This window comes from Oratosquilla oratoria, chromosome 36 (genome assembly GCF_046742065.1).
Source record: "Oratosquilla oratoria isolate Oo_2021 chromosome 36, ASM4674206v1, whole genome shotgun sequence".
Lineage (NCBI taxonomy): Eukaryota > Metazoa > Arthropoda > Malacostraca > Stomatopoda > Squillidae > Oratosquilla > Oratosquilla oratoria.
Window position 1 is genome coordinate 29,495,595 of NC_134812.1, and position 18,317 is coordinate 29,513,911.

Here is an 18,317-nt window from a genome sequence, read left to right on the forward strand (position 1 = left end):
TATATATATATATATATATATATATATATATATATATATATATGTATATGTATATGTATATGTATATATATATATATATATAAATATATGTATATATATATATATATATATATATATATATATATGCATATATGTATGTATGTATGTATGTCAATTATTCAATAATCCGTATTATTGTATTAGATGTTTGCCACATAATTTCTGTTCCAACGTTTATATGATACATCTGAAGTTGTAAACAAAAGCGAGTGGAGTACGCCTGTGTGCCTGTGTAGAGTCAGGATATACTATTTGTATTTCGTTATTAAAATACATCTTACAACGATGTCGAACCCTATGGAACGCATACAAGCCTTAGATAACATAGAAAAAGATATTGCCACAGTTTTGCAGTGCGCAGGTAAGAACTGTGCTCTTATTGAATATAATAAAGTGTTTAACCATCAAAATACTTTAACTTTTGTAGATTTTGTGGGTGTATATTGTGATTGACATATGTATTTTTAACGAGTGATTTTACGCAAAATCACGTTTGTTGTTGTTGATTTTGTGTCTTTTCCATGATTAGATACAGTATATCTGGTTATAAACTAGCTTAAAGTCCAATGCAACACACAGCCAGGAAAAGTATATTAATTGGTTTTTGAATAGAAAGGACTTTTGTTAATGAAATACCAATGAAAGTAGTAAATCTTGACAACCAAACTAAGTGTTATTTTCCAAATTCATTGTATTTTTCATTAAAAACAAAATAGATAAGTTGCCGTTGAATTCCAGAATTGCAAAAATGGACATTTAACATTAAACTTACATTGTAACTGTTCTATAGCTCCTAACCTAATTTAATGTAACCATACCATAAAAGAAATAGATCTTTCTAGTACAAAAAAGAAAAAGTGAAAAATGTGTTTGTGAGGTAACTAGAATAGAACAGACAATTGCGTGTATAGACGGAACTTTTAGGATTCTAGCTCTCATCGGGTCTCACTAATTGCCGAACAAAACCGAGAAAAGCCGAACAAAACAACAAGGACGGGTTTTGCTTTAATGCACACTTCCATGTATATATGGTTGCATTATTTGAACTATTTTCTTTAAAATGTGTGATTTCCATGTAATATGATCAAAGAGAAGTTACGTTTTCATCCTCTGCAATTTTACCGACCCCAGCTACGATTCGTCCAGCCCGCCGTCTATGATCACTGGTGGTATGGATCAAACTACACTCTTTTAAGTTTCTTACTGTTGTGTTATTAGTGTAATAGACTGCATATAGTTGAATTATTCAAACTTTTCTTTAAAATGTGTGATTTTCATGTAATTTAACACAACAGTAAGAAACTTTAAAAGAGTGTAGTTTGATCCATACCACCAGTGATCATAGACGGCGGGCTGGACGAATCGTAGCTGTGTTCGGTAATTTTGCAGAGGATAAAAACGTAACTTCTCTTTTATCATATTACATGGAAATCACACATTTTAAAGAAAATTGTTCAAATAATGCAACCATATATATATAGAAGTATGCATATGAGCAAAACCCGTCCTTGTTTGGGTTTTGTTGTTTTGTTCGGCTTTTCTCGGTTTTGTTCGGCAATTAGTGAGACCGCTCTCATCTAAGTAAATATCTGAAAAGAATGCTTGAAGGATATTTTTTTTTAGAAGTGCACACCTAAGAGATATAGCAATAGAAAATTAAATATTCATTTTGTAAGTTATAATACAGTAATGTAATATTTCTTTTGGTGGAAATCAATTACAAAATCTTGCTAAAAGCAAATGCACTACCAAAAGGAGGTGCGATGATAGGTTTGAGACTCTATGTTGGCATCTATCTAATCCTGTCAATGTCAGTTTGGTGATGGCATTGACTTTGGGTATCGGGTGTTCTATTCCAAGTGACGTCACCACACTATATACAGTATTTTTAAAACAGTGCTATAGAGCTGAACTTCATCCCATTCTTCAAGCTATGAAACTCCTCAGTATTATTTTAGTTGTGCACACCTATGCAATATAGCATTAGAAAGTTAAACATTAATTTTTCTAAATTATAATACATGAATGTAATATGCCATTTTCTTGGCGGAAATAAAAAACAAAAAACCCTGCTACAAGCAAATTTACTATTGAATGAAGCCGCTAGGATACAGTACAGATGACATGCCAGTCCAGTCACTATCAAACGACGGCTTTCACATTGTGGACCAGGTATTCTCCAACTCCAAGTGATGTTAATAAGCACTGTTACAAAGACAATGGGGCTTCCTTGGACTTATGAGAGAACATGGGGTTCTGGTGTCGTTTGTTAATTGCCCGAGGTACAATAATAATCAGGCCGTCAGCATCCACGACGACGACGACCTGGATGATCTTTAGAATTTGAAGTACCAAATTACTAAACCTTGATTAAGTTATGTATGTTAGGTTAGGTTAGAATAGACTAATTCATCATCCTTTCATTTCTTCAACATCGGCACCTATCAAAACAAACATGGCATATCATTCAACCGCTGCAACTTCATTCGTTAGAAAATAGGTTCTAGCAGCTTTTTTGTTATTGATTTCCACCAAGAAAATTGCATATTACGTTGATCTATTGTAATTTACAAAATTAATAATTAATTTTCTATTGCTATATCACATAGGTGTGCACAACTAAAATTTGACCAACTCCTCTATACCCAGCTGTCCAATTGGATGCCAAAACTGGCAATCAACATCCCTGATGATGATGACCCTGATGACCTCTAGAATTACAGGCATTACTAAATACAGGTTAGGTAGGTTAGACAAATTTATCTCACTTTAATTTCTTTGAAATCCACATAAATGAAAATAAAGCAGTCATCATGGTTCCATTCATTAGTATATAATTTTCAACAACTTTTTTCTGTCATTGATTTCTGCCAAGAAAAACATATGTTGTTGTATTATACATACATATACCAAAGGCTTTTTCTCCCTTACAAGGAAGGTAGCAAAAAAACAAAGGCACAAAAACCATTCCCACCCATTCCATCCCTAATACACTCCACTCCCCTCCACCCTCTACCCTCCCTCTTATCTTGTCACCTCTTGGATGATGGGTCATCCCTGCATCTTGTCCACTGTCCTGGGTCAGAAGCAGTGTCGTAAGACACAGCACATCCACAGCAAGGCCGCTTCATTATATGTATATCTAAGTTTCTGTTGCTATATCATATATGTGTGCACCTCTAAAAATTTACCCTAAAAGGATATGTAAAAATGACATACACTCAGCCCTCAATTTAGTGGACCCCTATTCAATGAATTTGAGAGGCAACAAACAAAATCTAGTGATTCGGTAAATATCTGAGTACCTCAGTGTACAGTCACAGCAAGTTCAAAGACATGGTTCATTAAATTCTACGCTACAAAGTCCTAAGGGGCACTGCCCTAGCCTCTTGATACGAGTTTGGGATGTAAAACTGAACCATAAACAACCAACACATCTATCGCCAGGGACAATCACACCAAAGAGATGAAGTCATAGAAGTGCCAAAGGGGACAAAATGTGTTGGGGAGGAGTGTAGACGTATGTGCCTGTGTTCCTGTGTTTTGGAGTTTTGACGTGGGGGCCACAGGAGGGGATAGGTATACAGAGTGAAAAGTGAGTGTATCATCCATGCATTGTTTACAGATATGATGGTTAACTGCATCAAAAGTGACTACAAATGAAAGTGGAAAGTAAGAACGAAGTGTGAATTGAAGGACTGGGATCATCCTATGGTCCCTTGCTTGTTTGTAAATTGAACAGGGGTGCCACTGTTGGAAGGTCATAAATTGTGTACCTCCTTCCCCCAACCTGTCTCCTACAGCAGTCAAATGGTTGACTGAGCTATAGCGCTTCACTCCATACCTAAACTTCCTTCTCTTCTCCTCCTCCTCCTCCTTCTCTTCCCCTTTCTCCTCCTCCTCCTCCCCAATTCTTCCTCTTCTTATTCTTCTTTCTTTCTGGTTACTTTTCTTGATTTTAATCTCCTCATTCTTGGAGTACTCAAGATTGCGACCATATGCATTACTTTTTTGTTTTTGCTAATGACTTTGTATGTCTATAGATCAGTTATCCAATACAGTAACTTAATTACTTAATTCAGCATGTAAAAGAGCCCACAAGATATGGAAACTTACTCGATCTATTGATCACTAGCCCCGCAAGCATGGTAACTGATGTAGAAGTCGGTGAATCTGTTGCAAATAGCGATCACAACTTAGATTCAAACTCCTAAGATTTTTTAGAATAGATACTTGTGTTTCTAAAATACCCGATTTCAGTAAAGCTCCGTTCATAGGACTACGTCAGGAGCTTCAGCTTACAGATTGGGAGGCAAAATTAAACGAAAGACCTGTAGATCAGATGTGGGAAATTTTTCAAAATACGCTCACTAAGATGATTCAAACTTACATTCCTTTTAAGGACAGACGTCCCCCAAATCAGGCTCGCCCAAAGTAGCTCGACAAAGAAACTGAAAAAAGTATTGCTAAAAAGAGACAGGCTTATAAGAAATATAAGTGCTCAGGTACATCTAATGACTATGAAAGTTATGTATCAATACAGAGAGATTTAAAAAAGGCAATAAGAAAAAGAAAACGATGATACAAAATGAACATCGCTGATAAATCCAAAGAGAATCCCAAAGAATTCTATAGTTACATTAGAGATAAAAAGGTTGTTAGGAATCACATTGGTCTACTATTACCTGCTGACGGTCAACTTGAATATTCAAATGAAGGAATGTGTAATATCTTAAACAATTATTTTAGCTTGGTATTCGTAAACGAAACACCTCAAAGTGAACTCCAAACTGAAACCTGTGAAAAGTCTAGGGTAAACTTACTACGGTAAATATAACAAAAGAAAAAATTAAAAGGTGTATAGATAAACTCAAAGTTAATAAAACACCAGGGCCTGACGGTTTGCATCCAAGAATCTTAAAGAAAATGAAAAATGAGATTGTTGCTCCATTAGAAATTATTTTCAAGAAATCCATCATATCAGGAGATGTCCCAAGAGAATGGAAGCTAGCTAACGTTACTCCCATATTCAAAAAAGGTGACAAAAAGAAGCCAAATAACTATAGGCCTATAAGTTTGACTTCAATCGTAGGAAAAATAATGGAAACTATCATCAGAGATGCTATCGAACATCATTTAGAAAGTAACCGTTTGATAAATGATAGCCAGCATGGTTTCAGACGGAAACGTTCTTGCGTGACTAACTTACTCGAATTCTACAACACAGTTATCTCGAATTATGACAAAAGAAACAATATAGATTTAATGTATCTAGACTTTGCAAAAGCTTTTGGTACCGTCCCACATGAAAGACTACTTATTAAATTAGCTTCACATGGAATAAGTGGCAGCCTATTAAGTTGGACTAGTAATTGGTTGAATGATCGAAAACAGAGTTATTTTAAATGGAAAAATGTTACAAGTGGAGATCCTCAGGGTTTCGTTCTTGGATCACTTTTATTCATAGTATATATAAATGATATAGACCATGGACTAAAATCTACTGTTTCCAAATTTGCTGATGATACAAAATTGTGCGGAATGGCAAATGATCACTTAAACCAATTCGATTTTCAAGAAGATTTAGATATATTACAGCAGTGGTCTGAAAAGTGGCCAATGAAGTTTAACACAAGTAAATGCAAGATTATGCACATAGGTAAAAATAACAATAAGTGCGATTACAAGTTATTTGGAAATTCATTAACAAAAGTGGATACTGAAAAAAATCTCGGCATAATTATCAGTAATGACCTCAAATCATCCAAGCAGTGTATTTCAGCCTCTGAGAAAGCAAATAAGATTCTAGGACTGATTGCGCGATCTTTTGATTTCAAAAGTCCATCACTCATTAACAAGCTATATAAATCGTTAGTTCGTCCACATTTGGAATATGCTCTTTCCGTATGGTCACCGAATCTCATTAAAGACATTGACATATTGGAAAAAGTACAACGGTGAGCCACAAAACTGATTCCAAATATCAATAATAAATCATACGAAAAATTCGAAAATCGACTAAAACATATGAATCTGTTTTCCCTAAAAAAGCGTAGACTCAGAGGTGACTTGATACAGGTCTTTAAGATTCTAAAGGGAATTGGCAACATCAAAAGTGACAAAATTTTCACATTGAATGAGAATCAGACAAGAAACAATGGTCTCAAACTGTCTGGAAATAGATTCAATTTGGAAGTAGGTAGAAACAACTTTGCCAACCGTGTAGTTAATGAATGGAATAAACTTCCTGCACAGGTAGTGCAATGTAGTTCAGTTCGAAGCTTTAAGAATCATTTAGATAAACACCTAAGCAAGATGCTGTAATGATTATAATTTATTTTATATTATTTGTTTTTGTTTTGTTATCATTTGTCTGTCTGATTTTCATTTATTATTAGTTATATGTCAATTTATTATTATTTACTATTTACCTGTTTGTTTATTATCTAACTATACCTATTTATTATCATACTATCATAATTTTTACTTATCATTATTATGATTTTTTTCACATTCAATCTAGTTATGGACCAAAAGGTCTCCTATCGGCATGCTCCTCCTTTGTAACCTGATAATGTATGCTTAGTGTGGTAAGTTAGTGAGGAAACCACTGTTTGAGTTTCATTTGGTCTTGAATTTTTAAAACATAAATGATCATTTGCGGATACCCTATTATTGTCCATAACAACATCACAGACTGGGTAGAAGGGTGAACAAATAAAGTCTGGTGTGATCGGTATCAAATATCTGTTGATAGTAACATTGATTCTGTCTGGAGATATAAATCTTAACCTAGTCCCACATAAGATTCCATAGGTGTCTGTGAAAATGGTGTCAGATCCAAGAGTCATGCCATCGAATATGATTTGTTTCTAGTAGATTCACTCAAGGTGCAGTGATGTGAACAGGGAGGTGTATGATGCCAGTGATGAGATATTGTTCACATGTTCCTGGTGCCTCGCAAGTGAGCTACCACAGCTAGAAACTGATGACAGTGATAAAGATGTCCTATCAGCCAAGCAGGATATGATCCAACAACTGGAGATGAAGCCCATGATGAGTCACTTGGTAGCAACAACACCTTTGGCAATGAGTTTGAGTGCTTCAAAAAATATGGTCTTCACTTTATTTATATCAACATAAGAAGTTTGTTTCCAAAGTTAGATGAACTTCGTATCATAGTGAGACATTCCAGTACAGCAGTCATCGGTGTCACTGAAACTGGTTAGAGGGCTTAATAGAGGATACAGAGGTGGAGAAGCTAGGATATATTGTGCATCATAAAGACTGACAAAGTGGTGGTGGTGGTGAAGTTATGTTCATTTGTAGTGACCGAGCAATCAACCCGTGTACTGAGGTAATGAACAACAGTCACTGAATCTATATGGGTTGATCATCTTCTGCCAAAAACTCACCCAATACTGATTGGAGTATGCTATAGATCCCCAAAACAAATTTACTTTTATGATCATTTGGAGAGTGGCAGTATAAATGGACTCAATACAATAGAGTGTGATATTGTCATAGGTGATTTTAATACCAATACTCTAAAGCCGGCCTTACACTATCATGTACACCCGACAGGTACGCCTGAAAAGTTACACCTGACAGGTATGCCATGGATTTTCGAGAAGATGAGTTGTACTTTCATTATCTCAGGCGACCTGACAACTGATCGAATTTTCATCAGTTGTCAGGTCGCCTGAGAGGCTAGTTTTTCCCGCCATACACTATCAGGTATACCTGACAGGCGTGACTGTTCTGTCTTACCTGTCTGGTTTAAATGATTGTGTATGGCCGGCCTAAAGTCAGAAAATTCTTTGATCAAAACATTACATAACTTAATGAATGCAAATGGGCTAGTACAGTTGATTTATGTACTATCATAGATTTGATCATGGGATCTAGTTCTAGCAAAATTTGTCAGCATGGTGTGATAAATGTAGGGATTAGTGATCATTTGCTTGTTTACTGCTCAAGGAAACTGAAAAGATGTGTTGTTAATGAGCTGTGGAAGCTCGCTCACTGAAAAATTATTCTAAAGAAAATTTTGTTTGCAACCTGGAATATGTTGACTAGTCACATAATGTGAATTGTAATGAAGTGGTTGAAGCCTGGAATAATTTTAAAGAAATCTTGATGGGTGTCATTGATTCAATAGCCCCTCTTAAAATTTTAAAATCAAAGGACTGAGCCATGGATATCAACTGAGACTTTGGATTTGATTAAAAAAAAAAAGGAAATTTTCTTATATAAATTGAAGAGGTCTAAAAACCAATCTGATTATGAAAAGATCATATATTGTAGGAATAAGGTTAACCTCTTCCATATGATGATGCCTACATAGTCAGCATCTTGATTATATTTATTTTGTAGTTGTAGCTGAATGATTCCTGAATTCTGTAAACTGGCTTGATCACGTTTTCTGTATGTATTATTACTCAACGAAAGAGAATGAGTAATACAGCAGTGACTTTATATTTTATAACATGAGTATTGTGATGCATCAATCATCATACCTCAGACATCTGATGCTACACACGAGAATTTGACTTGTATTTAAGAGGTTAAATATTTGAAGAACAAGGCAAAACAAGAGTATTATGTTAAAATACATGAAAACTGAAATCAGCCAAAGAAACTATGGCAGACCCTAAAAGAGTTAGGTACGTCCTCAAAGTGTAAAGCCTAGTCCAGTAAAATAGGCTTAAAGATTGAGAATGATCTGGTGTGGGACAAATAAACTAAGGCAAATTGTTTCAATTAATGCTTCACCAATATAGCTTCTAAACTGGTTGAAACACATCCACTTAATTCAAGTAGATATGGTTTTGACTTTGTAAAAAACAAATTATAGAAAATTGAACACCAGTGATAGGATTTTGAATGTAAGTCATGTATCCTATGAGGAGGTGGTAAAGATTTTAGAAGATTTGAGGGTAATATTTTAGAAGTGCACGCATATGCGATATAATATTAAGAAATGAAATATTAATTGTGTAAATTATACTACATCAATGTAATATACATTTTTCTTGGCAAAAATAAATTACATAAAACATTGCTAAAAGTGATATGCTAACGAACGGAACTGTGGCGACTGCTTGAGGTGTTGAATAGAATGAGAAAGGAGGTGAGGAGGAGAGCTGAGGTGGAAAATGAGATGGCAGATAGGCTGATGAAAGAGTATTTGGATGGTTTAGAGACATGGAAAGAATGAGTGAAGAAAGATTATTAAAAGAGATGAGGAAGGAAGAGGTGGATGGAGTGAACTTGAGGGGACGACTGAGGATGAGATGGATGGATGGGGTGAAAAGAGTGTTGAGCAAGAGGGGAATGTCTGTTGAGCAAGAAAGGGGGAAGGCAGGAGATAGGGGTGAGTGGAGAATGGCTGTGTATAGGTGATACTGTGATGCAAGGAGGGGTGAGGGATGGGATGTTAGGGAGTGATTTTGTGTGAATGATATTTTGACACAGCCTGAAAGGATTTCTCCCCATCTCTTTTTCTGCATGAGGAGAAGGACGGGGTCACTGACTAAGTGAAGTGCCCTTGCTGTGGATGTGCTATGTCTTAATGTTTTGATGGGTGGGATGCAGGATTGATCCATGAGGAGCTAAGACGAGAGGGAGGAAAGGGTGGTGAATGGGAGTGGGATGGGTGGGAGTGGAGTTTAAATATTTATTATGATTAACATGTTCTATCACAACACCACCTCTTATCCAAGCCCACTCAGCACCTCAAGTCTGACATGCAACAATAGCAATTATGATATAGAATTCCCACCCCTAAACACATTACCAATAAAAACCACTACACTAATCAAAGATGAACAATCAAGTAACAGTGGTGATTCAGGCAATGCAACTGCTGAACATTCACCAGTGGTGAGTCAAGTCAGTGCACATGTTACCATTCTTGAACAGTCTCCAGATGTGACATCTACAAGCAGCTGCAGCCAAGGCACAGATGATGAGTCAAGTGTGAAAATGAAAAAGTTAAAGGGCCACCTTCACCACAAATTTATTCTCAAGGTTACATGCATCTCTTTTGACTCCTATATAGGGATGCATTTGTGTTGGTATTAGCATTAGAGATGAAAGTTTTTGTATTGGTCTGAATATAACATATATAAAAAAAAAAATCATCTAAGCTGCAAGGAGTTAACCAAATGTTAACCTTTGAGAGTGAACAGCATTTGTCTTTGAGTGGAAATTAGTCTGCAACCATAAATAAACACTACACAACTCTAAACTTTCTAATAAACTTATTTTCAAGAACAAATCAACAGAAATGAATGATAACAGTTATTGAATTTCTAAATAGAATTCATATTTCACTGATTTTCTTTTTCTTTTATTTTTAAGATATGTTTATCTATATACTAAAGGCTTTTCCCCCTTATAAGTAAGATAGCCAAGTCAAAAGGCACATACCCACTCCCATCTATCACCCTTTCTTTTATCTCATCTTACCTCTTCGTTGATGACAGGTCATCCCTGTATCCCGCCTACTGACCTGGGTCAGAAGCAATGCAGCAAGACACACTACATCCATAGCAAGGCCACTTCACTTAATTAGCGAAAAAACCCCCCCTCCTCTCTGTCCCCTCATGCAGAAAAAGAGAAGATATGGAGTAATCCCTTCGGGAATGCATTGAAATATCATTCACACATAACTACTCCCTACTCCACTCTATCCCCCACCCCCTCCCATCCTTGTATCACAATATCATATATACACCGTCATTTTCCACTCATCCCTATCACCTACCTTCTCCCTTCCTTGCTCAACAGACATTCCCCTCTTGTTCAAAGCTCCTTTCCATTCATCCATCTCATTCTTGGTTGAACCCTCAAGTTCACCCCTCCCACTTCTGCCATCCCAATAATCTTTCATCAGTCCTATTTGCCATCTCCTTTTCCACCCCAGCTTTCTTTCTCACTATATCCAACCTTGTAACCCCTAACCATACTTCCCAGATATTTTGCCTCAACACATTTAAACTCTTCCTCTCTGATTCTCTTAAATTCCAAGTCTCTACTTTATACATTGCCATTGGCACAATCACCCCTTCATGTAATCTTCTCTTTGCATCCACTCCATGCTCCCAAATGCTCATATGTTTTTTAATTCCCCAAGGCATTTACTTGCTTCCCTCAATCTACAACTTACCTCCACTACTCCTATTCCTGCCACTTACAACCCCACTATACACATCCTCCTGCCTGTCTCCTGTAAGACTTATTTTCCAACTCACTACCATCCTCTCCTTTTGTACATCTCATCACTATTTACCCACATTTATCTTCAATTTTTTCCTATCACATACTTTCCCAAACTTTGTTACTAACTGCCTTAATCCCCCCTCTGACCCTGCCATAAGCACTGTGTTGTCAGCAAACAACTGGCTCACCTCCCACTTTTCTCCATTTTCTTTAACCATCTCTAGTCCCTTGCTCATTAACCTCTTAATTTACCTCCTGCACCACCCCATCCATGTACACATTGAACAGCCATGCAACATGACACATCCCTAATGTAGCCACATCTTTACCTCAAAACATTTGTGCTCTCCATTTCCAAGTCTAACACAGGCTCTACTACTCTCATAAAATCTATTGCCTGGCCTTAACAGCTTTTCCCCAGTTTCATATATCTGCAAACCTTCCACACGATTTTCCTGTTTACCCTGTCATAAGCCTTTTCCAAATCCATAAGGGCCCAAAAAACACCCATGCCTTTCACTAAAGCTTTATCACATGTCTGCCTTACCACAAAAATCTGATCCACGCAACCCTTATCTTTCCTAAACCCATACTGTTCCTCACCAATTACTCCCTCTGTTCCTCTCCAAATCCTCTCAATTGAAACCCCCCCATAAGCCTTATTTTGTTCAAATAGAGGAATTAAAGCCTTATTTAATTGAAATTGATCAATTAAACAAAATTATGGAAACTAATAATAATATTGATTAATTTGTTTAACAATTAGAATGGACAATTAATAGAATAAAACAAATTCTAAAGTAAGAATGACTATCTTGATAGAATTTCCAAACTTAGGAATATCATATTGCAGTTCTAGATATTTTGTTGAACATTAACACTACTATTTTTTCCACAGGTCAGGCCTTGACAGAATGTAGTAAAGACAAACCAGCAAACAAACAAGGGGAGGCCCATGTTACTCAGTTCCTTAAGACGCTTACCAATGTGGAAACTGAACTCTCCAAACAAATAAACTACCTCACTCAAGTATCCACAGGTAAGCTTGTTAATTAAGGGGTCTTAGAATGTGTAATACAATCCTGAGGCTCTCATGAAGCTCTGTGAAAAGAATGTTGAACTGCTGTCTGTGTTGAGTGGGTATTGTTTCTCTGTGATGTGTCAAGCAATGGAGGAAAGCATCTATTAGTTGTCATATATCTCTCTCTTTCTCTGTATGTATATATATATATATATACAGTATATATATTTACGTAGTTACCTAGTCATATTTACCTAGTTGTATTACATGGGAAGGGAGCTATGCTCATAGTGACCAGTCTTTGTATCTTTCAGCATCAAGTTTTTTCTTAAAATCTTGAATAGTATTTGCAGACACTGTTTCTTTATAGAAGTTATTCCATATATCCAGCACTCTGTGTGGGAAGCTATTCTTTTTCTGACCTCTTCTATAGTTATCCTTTTTTTAGTTTCTTTTCATGACCTCTTGTTTTTCCATTGTCATTTTTTAGTAAATCATTCCTGTCAAGGATTTCCATTCCATTCATGATTCTAAATATAGTCAGTAGATCACCTCTTTCTCTTCTCTGCTCTAGTGTATGTGTGTGTATGTGTATTTACCTAATTGTAGTACATAGGAAAGGAACAATGCTCATTGGATCCTGTCTCTTATTCTCTAATTTTCAAACATAGACTCAAATTCATGTACAGTTCCAACTTAATCTATATCTTTGATTTCCAATAATATTTACATTTTAACTCATGCATAGTTTGAGCTTGTGCTAATCACTTAAGCTATTCCACATATTTATACATCTGTATTTCTTCACATCCTTTTGACATATGGTCTTTCTTAATTTACTTCCATGACCTCCTAAAGCCTTCCCATCTTTAATCAGAAGATCTCTTCTATCAATGTAGTCTATCACCTTTAGTGACCTGAATACTGTAATCATGTCACCTATTTCTTTTCAGTCTTTCAAAGTTGGTAATCCCAATACTTTTAGTCTTTCCTTATATGGTTCATCTGCCAGGCTGAGGACTAGTTTGTTTGCTGCCCTTTGTACTATCTCAGTCTTACTTATATCCTTCACTCTGTGTGGGGATCATACTACTGATGCATATTCCAGTCTTGGTCATATCAGGGTTTCAATTAGTTTTTCATCATCTTGTCATCAGTATAATGGAATGCCACTGTAATCTTCTACAGTAGTCCATATGTTTCCCACAATCCTGCTGATATGTCTGTCAGGTGACAGGTTGTCTTTTACAACTCTCCCAAGTCCTCCCCTTTTGCTTTTGTAATGGGTTTGCTTCCCAAGGAATAGTTTAACCTCTTCACTCCGGGGCATATCGCACGTCTGGCAGCATTAGCTGCCAGGTGTGCGATGTTGCGTCATAATAATCATACATACATACATATACCAAGGCTTTTTCCCCCTTCCAAGGGAGGTAGCCAAAAAGGGAAAGACAAAAAAACACTCCCACCCATTCATCCCTAAATACACTCCACACCCCTCCCACCTTCCCTCTCATCTAAGCACCTCCTGGATGACGGGTCATCCCTGCACCTTGCCCACCGCCCTGGGTCAGAAGCAGTGTCGCAAGACACAGCACATCCACAGCAAGGCCGCTTTATTCAATCGGCGACCCCCCCTCTCCGTCCCCCCTTGCATATAAGGAGAGGACGGGGAGAAATCCCTTCAGGCTGCGTCAAAATTTACTCTCAAATTTACTCATAATAATCGCATTATAAAAATAAAGTCACTGCTCAATCGCTCGTTCTCTTTCACCCGTGAATTTTGATAACCATAGAAAATATGATGAAGCCAGTTTAGAGAGAATGAGGGTCACGCAGGTATGACTACAATAAATATAATCAAGACGCCGACGTCGGCATCATCGCGTACCCACTTGCTCCTCATGCCTACGTAGGTGTCACTGTATGGAAGTGGTTAAGGATTGCCTTTTGCTGCTATTGCCCATTTCTAGTACTTTGTATTTTTTGGTATTGAGCTTCATTTCCCATTCTTGGCTCCATGCAAAAATAGTATCTAGATCTTTTTGCAATATTGTACTGTCCTCATTTTTCACTCTTCTCATGAATTTTTGCATCATCTGCAAACATGTTGGAATAGCTTGTTGTTCTTCATTAACTCCTTCCATACGGTGCCGCCTACATAGGCGGCATGGGGAGCAAGTGGATACGCGATGATGCCGACATCGGCGTCTTGATTATATCTATTGTAGTCGTACCTACATAACCTCCATTCTCTCTAACTGGCTTCATCATATTTTCTATGGTTATCAAAATTCATGGGTGAAAGAGAACGAACGATTGAGCACTGACTTTATTTTTCATAATGCGATTATTATGACACAACATCGCACGTCTGGCAGCTAATGCTGCCAGACGTGCGATGTGCCCTGGAGTGAAGTGGTTAACATAAACAAGAATCATTATATTGGTGCAAGCACTGAACCTTGTGGAACTCCACTCATTACTGCTCTCCAGCTTGACATCTTGTTCTTTACTACTGTCCTCATGTATCTTTCCATCAAAAAGTCTTTAATCCATTCTAGTAGTTTGCCTCTCAGTCCTCCATCATGCTCCAATTTCCTCATGAGTCAACTGTGAGGTACTTTATCAGATGCCATCTCTAGGTTGAGGTACACACAGTCCACCCACACCTCTCTATTGCAGCACATCATTCACTCTTGAATAAAAGCTTAAAGGGTTCAACACACATGGCCTTCTAGACTTGAAGCCAAACTAACTCTGTCAGAATGTTCATCTTTCAAGATATTTGGTCCATCAATCTTTCACAGTCCTATCATATAATTTCACTAGTGCTGGTTAGTGATACTGGCCTATAATTTAGTGTTTTTTCCATGCTTCAGCCTTTGTGAATTGGCACCACATCGTGTGTATGTATACCTATATTAGGATTGATATGGATTTAATACCATCTCTTTGGTGCTGCACCTTGTGGCAGAGGTAAGGGTGTTAATGGATTTGGGAGATGGATAGGAGGGGGATGATCCTCTAGAACACCTGTTCCACAGAACTACATCATACAGGCAGCTCTTGTTGGTCCCAATATGTGATACTGATACTAAAAAGAAACATGTTAATCTATTCAGTCTCCAGCTGAAGCATCTGGTCCATTGCTCCTGTTCTCTCTTGTATGGACCAGTGACAGGTATGCGGTGATCCTACAAAGTAGATGTCAGAGAATCATCTCTACCTTGTGACTTCAAAATCCATCATTACCCTCACTGTAATCAAGTTCCCCCATTCTCTTTGAACTCTCAGTGTTGGTAGACCCAATGCTTTTAGTCTCTCCTCATATGGCCAGTGTGCCAGGCTGGAAAACATTGTGGTTGATGTTCTTTGTATCCTTTCTATCATGCTTATCTGTCACACTATGGGGACCATGCTACTAATGCATATTCAAGTCCTGGGCAAATTAGGGTTTCTATGAGATTTTTCATCATCTCCTCATATAGTGAAAATCCATCTTTATGTTTTACAATAATTCATTCATTCATACTTGTCTGCCAGTCTTTAGCATCAAGGGGATGAGGGATGAAGGAATTAATTAGCTTATCAAAGTACATACATACATATACCAAGGCTTTTTCCCCCTTTCAAGGGAGGTAGCCAAAAAGGGAAAGGCATAAAAACACTCCCACCCATTTCATCCCTAAATACACTCCACACCCCTCCCACCCGCTTATCAAAGTGGTATATGTAATAATATTAATGATGATGATGATTTGGTTTAATGTCACAAATTCCCCCCTTTCGGGAGACTAGGATGGTGCCCCTACAGAGGACTTTGTAACTTGGAATTTAATGAACCATGTCCTTAGTTCAGCTCACCCTGAGCAGGGTTTGAACCTCAAGTAATGATGCCCTAACCTGCTTGGCCAGCAAGCATCCACATATTACACTAAACTGTTGATATAAAGGATCTCAACATATTGGATATAACGGACAAAAAATCTGACTGGACAAACCCTCACTATAACATGTTTTCATCCGTTATAGCGAGGGATCCTCGGTTATAATGGATCTTTGGATATAATGACAGACCCCTGTCCCCATATCATCCGTTATATCGAGGGCATACTGTAATTTCTAATCCTACTAATTTCTAATACCAGACAAACTTCGGGATATAATGGATCTGTCCGGTATTTCCATCAGATATAATGGATCCTCGGTTAAAACAGATTTTTGGATATAATGACAGACCCCTGTCCCCCTATTGTTCATTATATCAAGGGTTTACTGTAATGATAATTTACAAAACACTGAAGAAGGATGGTTTCTTCTTAGTCTCCTTTCATTTTTCAGGCCAAGCACATGAAGGTTCCAGTTATAGTTCTCAGAAAATTGTCCAAATGGCCTGGCACCGCTTGGAGCATGCCAACAACCAGATCGCTGAACTGGAAACCCTCAAGAACATCCACATACAACGTATGCACCAGCTTCAGCAACAGCAACAACAGCAGCAGCAGATACAACATCAGCCTCATTATCAAGGACCTTCGTCTGGTTCTTGACTCTGAAAGAGTCTTAGTTTGTAAGGGGCAGGGATTTTGTTCCTCAGTATAGGCGTATTTTATAAATTTTGTTTCTGTATGAATGTATGTGATAGTAATGAGCGCTAGTTAAGAACATACTACCTTCAACACAGAACACTTAACTCTTTCACCGATATTCTCGGTTTTTAATTTGTCCTGGCTGCCAACAGGTGATTTTATTAAGCCAAGGGAAATCCTTTGTACCTTAAAAGGGTTAAAAAGGTGTTCAGACAATACTAGACTGTTGTTCATCTGAAGGTTGAATCTCGTACAAAAGGGAGTGCCAAATTCTTGACAACCTTGTATGATGGAAGTATGACCAATAGCATAGAAAAACTGGCAGAACGCATAATGCATGTTCATAAGAATGAGCTAGGGATCTTGGTAGAATATTTGATAAAAAGTTTTTTAGATCAAATACATGTAACAACTTTGTACACTGTATAAGTGGGACAGATTTGTAGTGAAATATATTGATATTACTACATTGTGAAGGGAGAATGTATACAATCAGCCCCTTGAACATGGTACATAATATATACAAGTTACTCTTAATACCAAATTATTTTTATTCTCCTTGAGTGGAGCTGGACCAAGAGCAGTTTTAAGAACTTCAAAACCATGGTGCACTTTATATGTTTTGTTTAGCGTGTCTTGAGCCATCTAAGAACCAGGTATTTGGCCTCATGAGGTCACAAAGTGGAGGTGAGACAAGTAATGGGTGTCTCCACTACATAAAGGATTACAAAGGAATAGCATGCCAACAGGACACCTTTTGGTCCATAACTAGGTAGGATGAAAAAAAATAATAATAATAAATAAATAAATAGATACATGTATCAAATGCTTTTTCCCCCTTACAAGGGAGATAGCCAAAAAACAGTCATAAAATCCACTCCTACCCATTCCATCCTCACATGCTTCACACCCATTCACCCCCATTCCTCCCTCCCATCTTGGCTACCTACAGACAACGGGTCATCCCTGCACCCCACCCACAGCCCCAGGCCAGAAGCAGTGTTTGCAAGACAGTACATCCAACAGCAAGGCCACCCCATTAAATCAGTGACACCTCCCATTCCTCCCCCCATCCATGCAGAAAAAGAGAAGGGGGGGGGGGGTCCCTGGGCTGTGCCAAATTAAAATGTATAAAATACATATACTAAAGGCTTTTTCCCCCTTACAAGGGAAGTAGCCAAAAAGAAAAGGCATAATAACCATTCCCACCCATTCCATCCTGAATACACTCCACTCCCCTCCACCCTCCCTCTTATCTTGGCACCTCCTGGATGATGGGCCATCCCTGCATCTTGTCCACTGCCCTGGGTCAGAGGCAGTGTCGCAAGACACAGCACATCCACAGCAAGGCCGCTTCATTAAATCGGCGACCCCCCTCTCCATCCCCTCATGCAGAAAAGGAGAAGACGGGGAGAAATCCCTTCGGGCTGCGTCAAATTTTT

General features: G+C 37.7%; 1 protein-coding gene across 3 annotated transcripts; it reads left to right on the forward strand.

Annotated features, from left to right (window-relative positions):
• The first annotated feature begins 229 nt into the window (after positions 1 to 229).
• Positions 230 to 17,420, forward strand: MED11 (mediator complex subunit 11). 3 transcript variants are annotated; one of them, XM_076174504.1, is made up of 4 exons: positions 264 to 400; positions 2,649 to 2,783; positions 12,164 to 12,304; positions 16,628 to 17,420. In XM_076174504.1, the coding sequence occupies exons 2-4, from the start codon at positions 2,729 to 2,731 to the stop codon at positions 16,834 to 16,836; spliced, it is 405 nt and encodes a 134-aa protein (XP_076030619.1). In that variant the 5' UTR covers positions 264 to 400; positions 2,649 to 2,728; the 3' UTR covers positions 16,837 to 17,420. The 3 variants fall into 3 exon arrangements, with proteins under 3 accessions (XP_076030618.1, XP_076030619.1, XP_076030620.1); XM_076174505.1 differs by having other exon boundaries at positions 275 to 400; positions 2,689 to 2,783; XM_076174503.1 differs by lacking the exon at positions 2,649 to 2,783 and having other exon boundaries at positions 230 to 400.
• The last annotated feature ends 897 nt before the right edge of the window (positions 17,421 to 18,317 follow it).

What these genes read in the sequence shown, in the direction of transcription:
- MED11 (XM_076174503.1), top strand. Translation starts at nt 325, where the DNA reads ATGTCGAACCCTATGGAACGCATACAAGCCTTAGATAACATAGAAAAA. An exon ending in CACAGTTTTGCAGTGCGCAG is followed by an intron (nt 401 to 12,163) that starts GTAAGAACTGTG and finishes TTTTTTCCACAG; the next exon opens with GTCAGGCCTTGACAGAATGT. An exon ending in CCTCACTCAAGTATCCACAG is followed by an intron (nt 12,305 to 16,627) that starts GTAAGCTTGTTA and finishes TTCATTTTTCAG; the next exon opens with GCCAAGCACATGAAGGTTCC.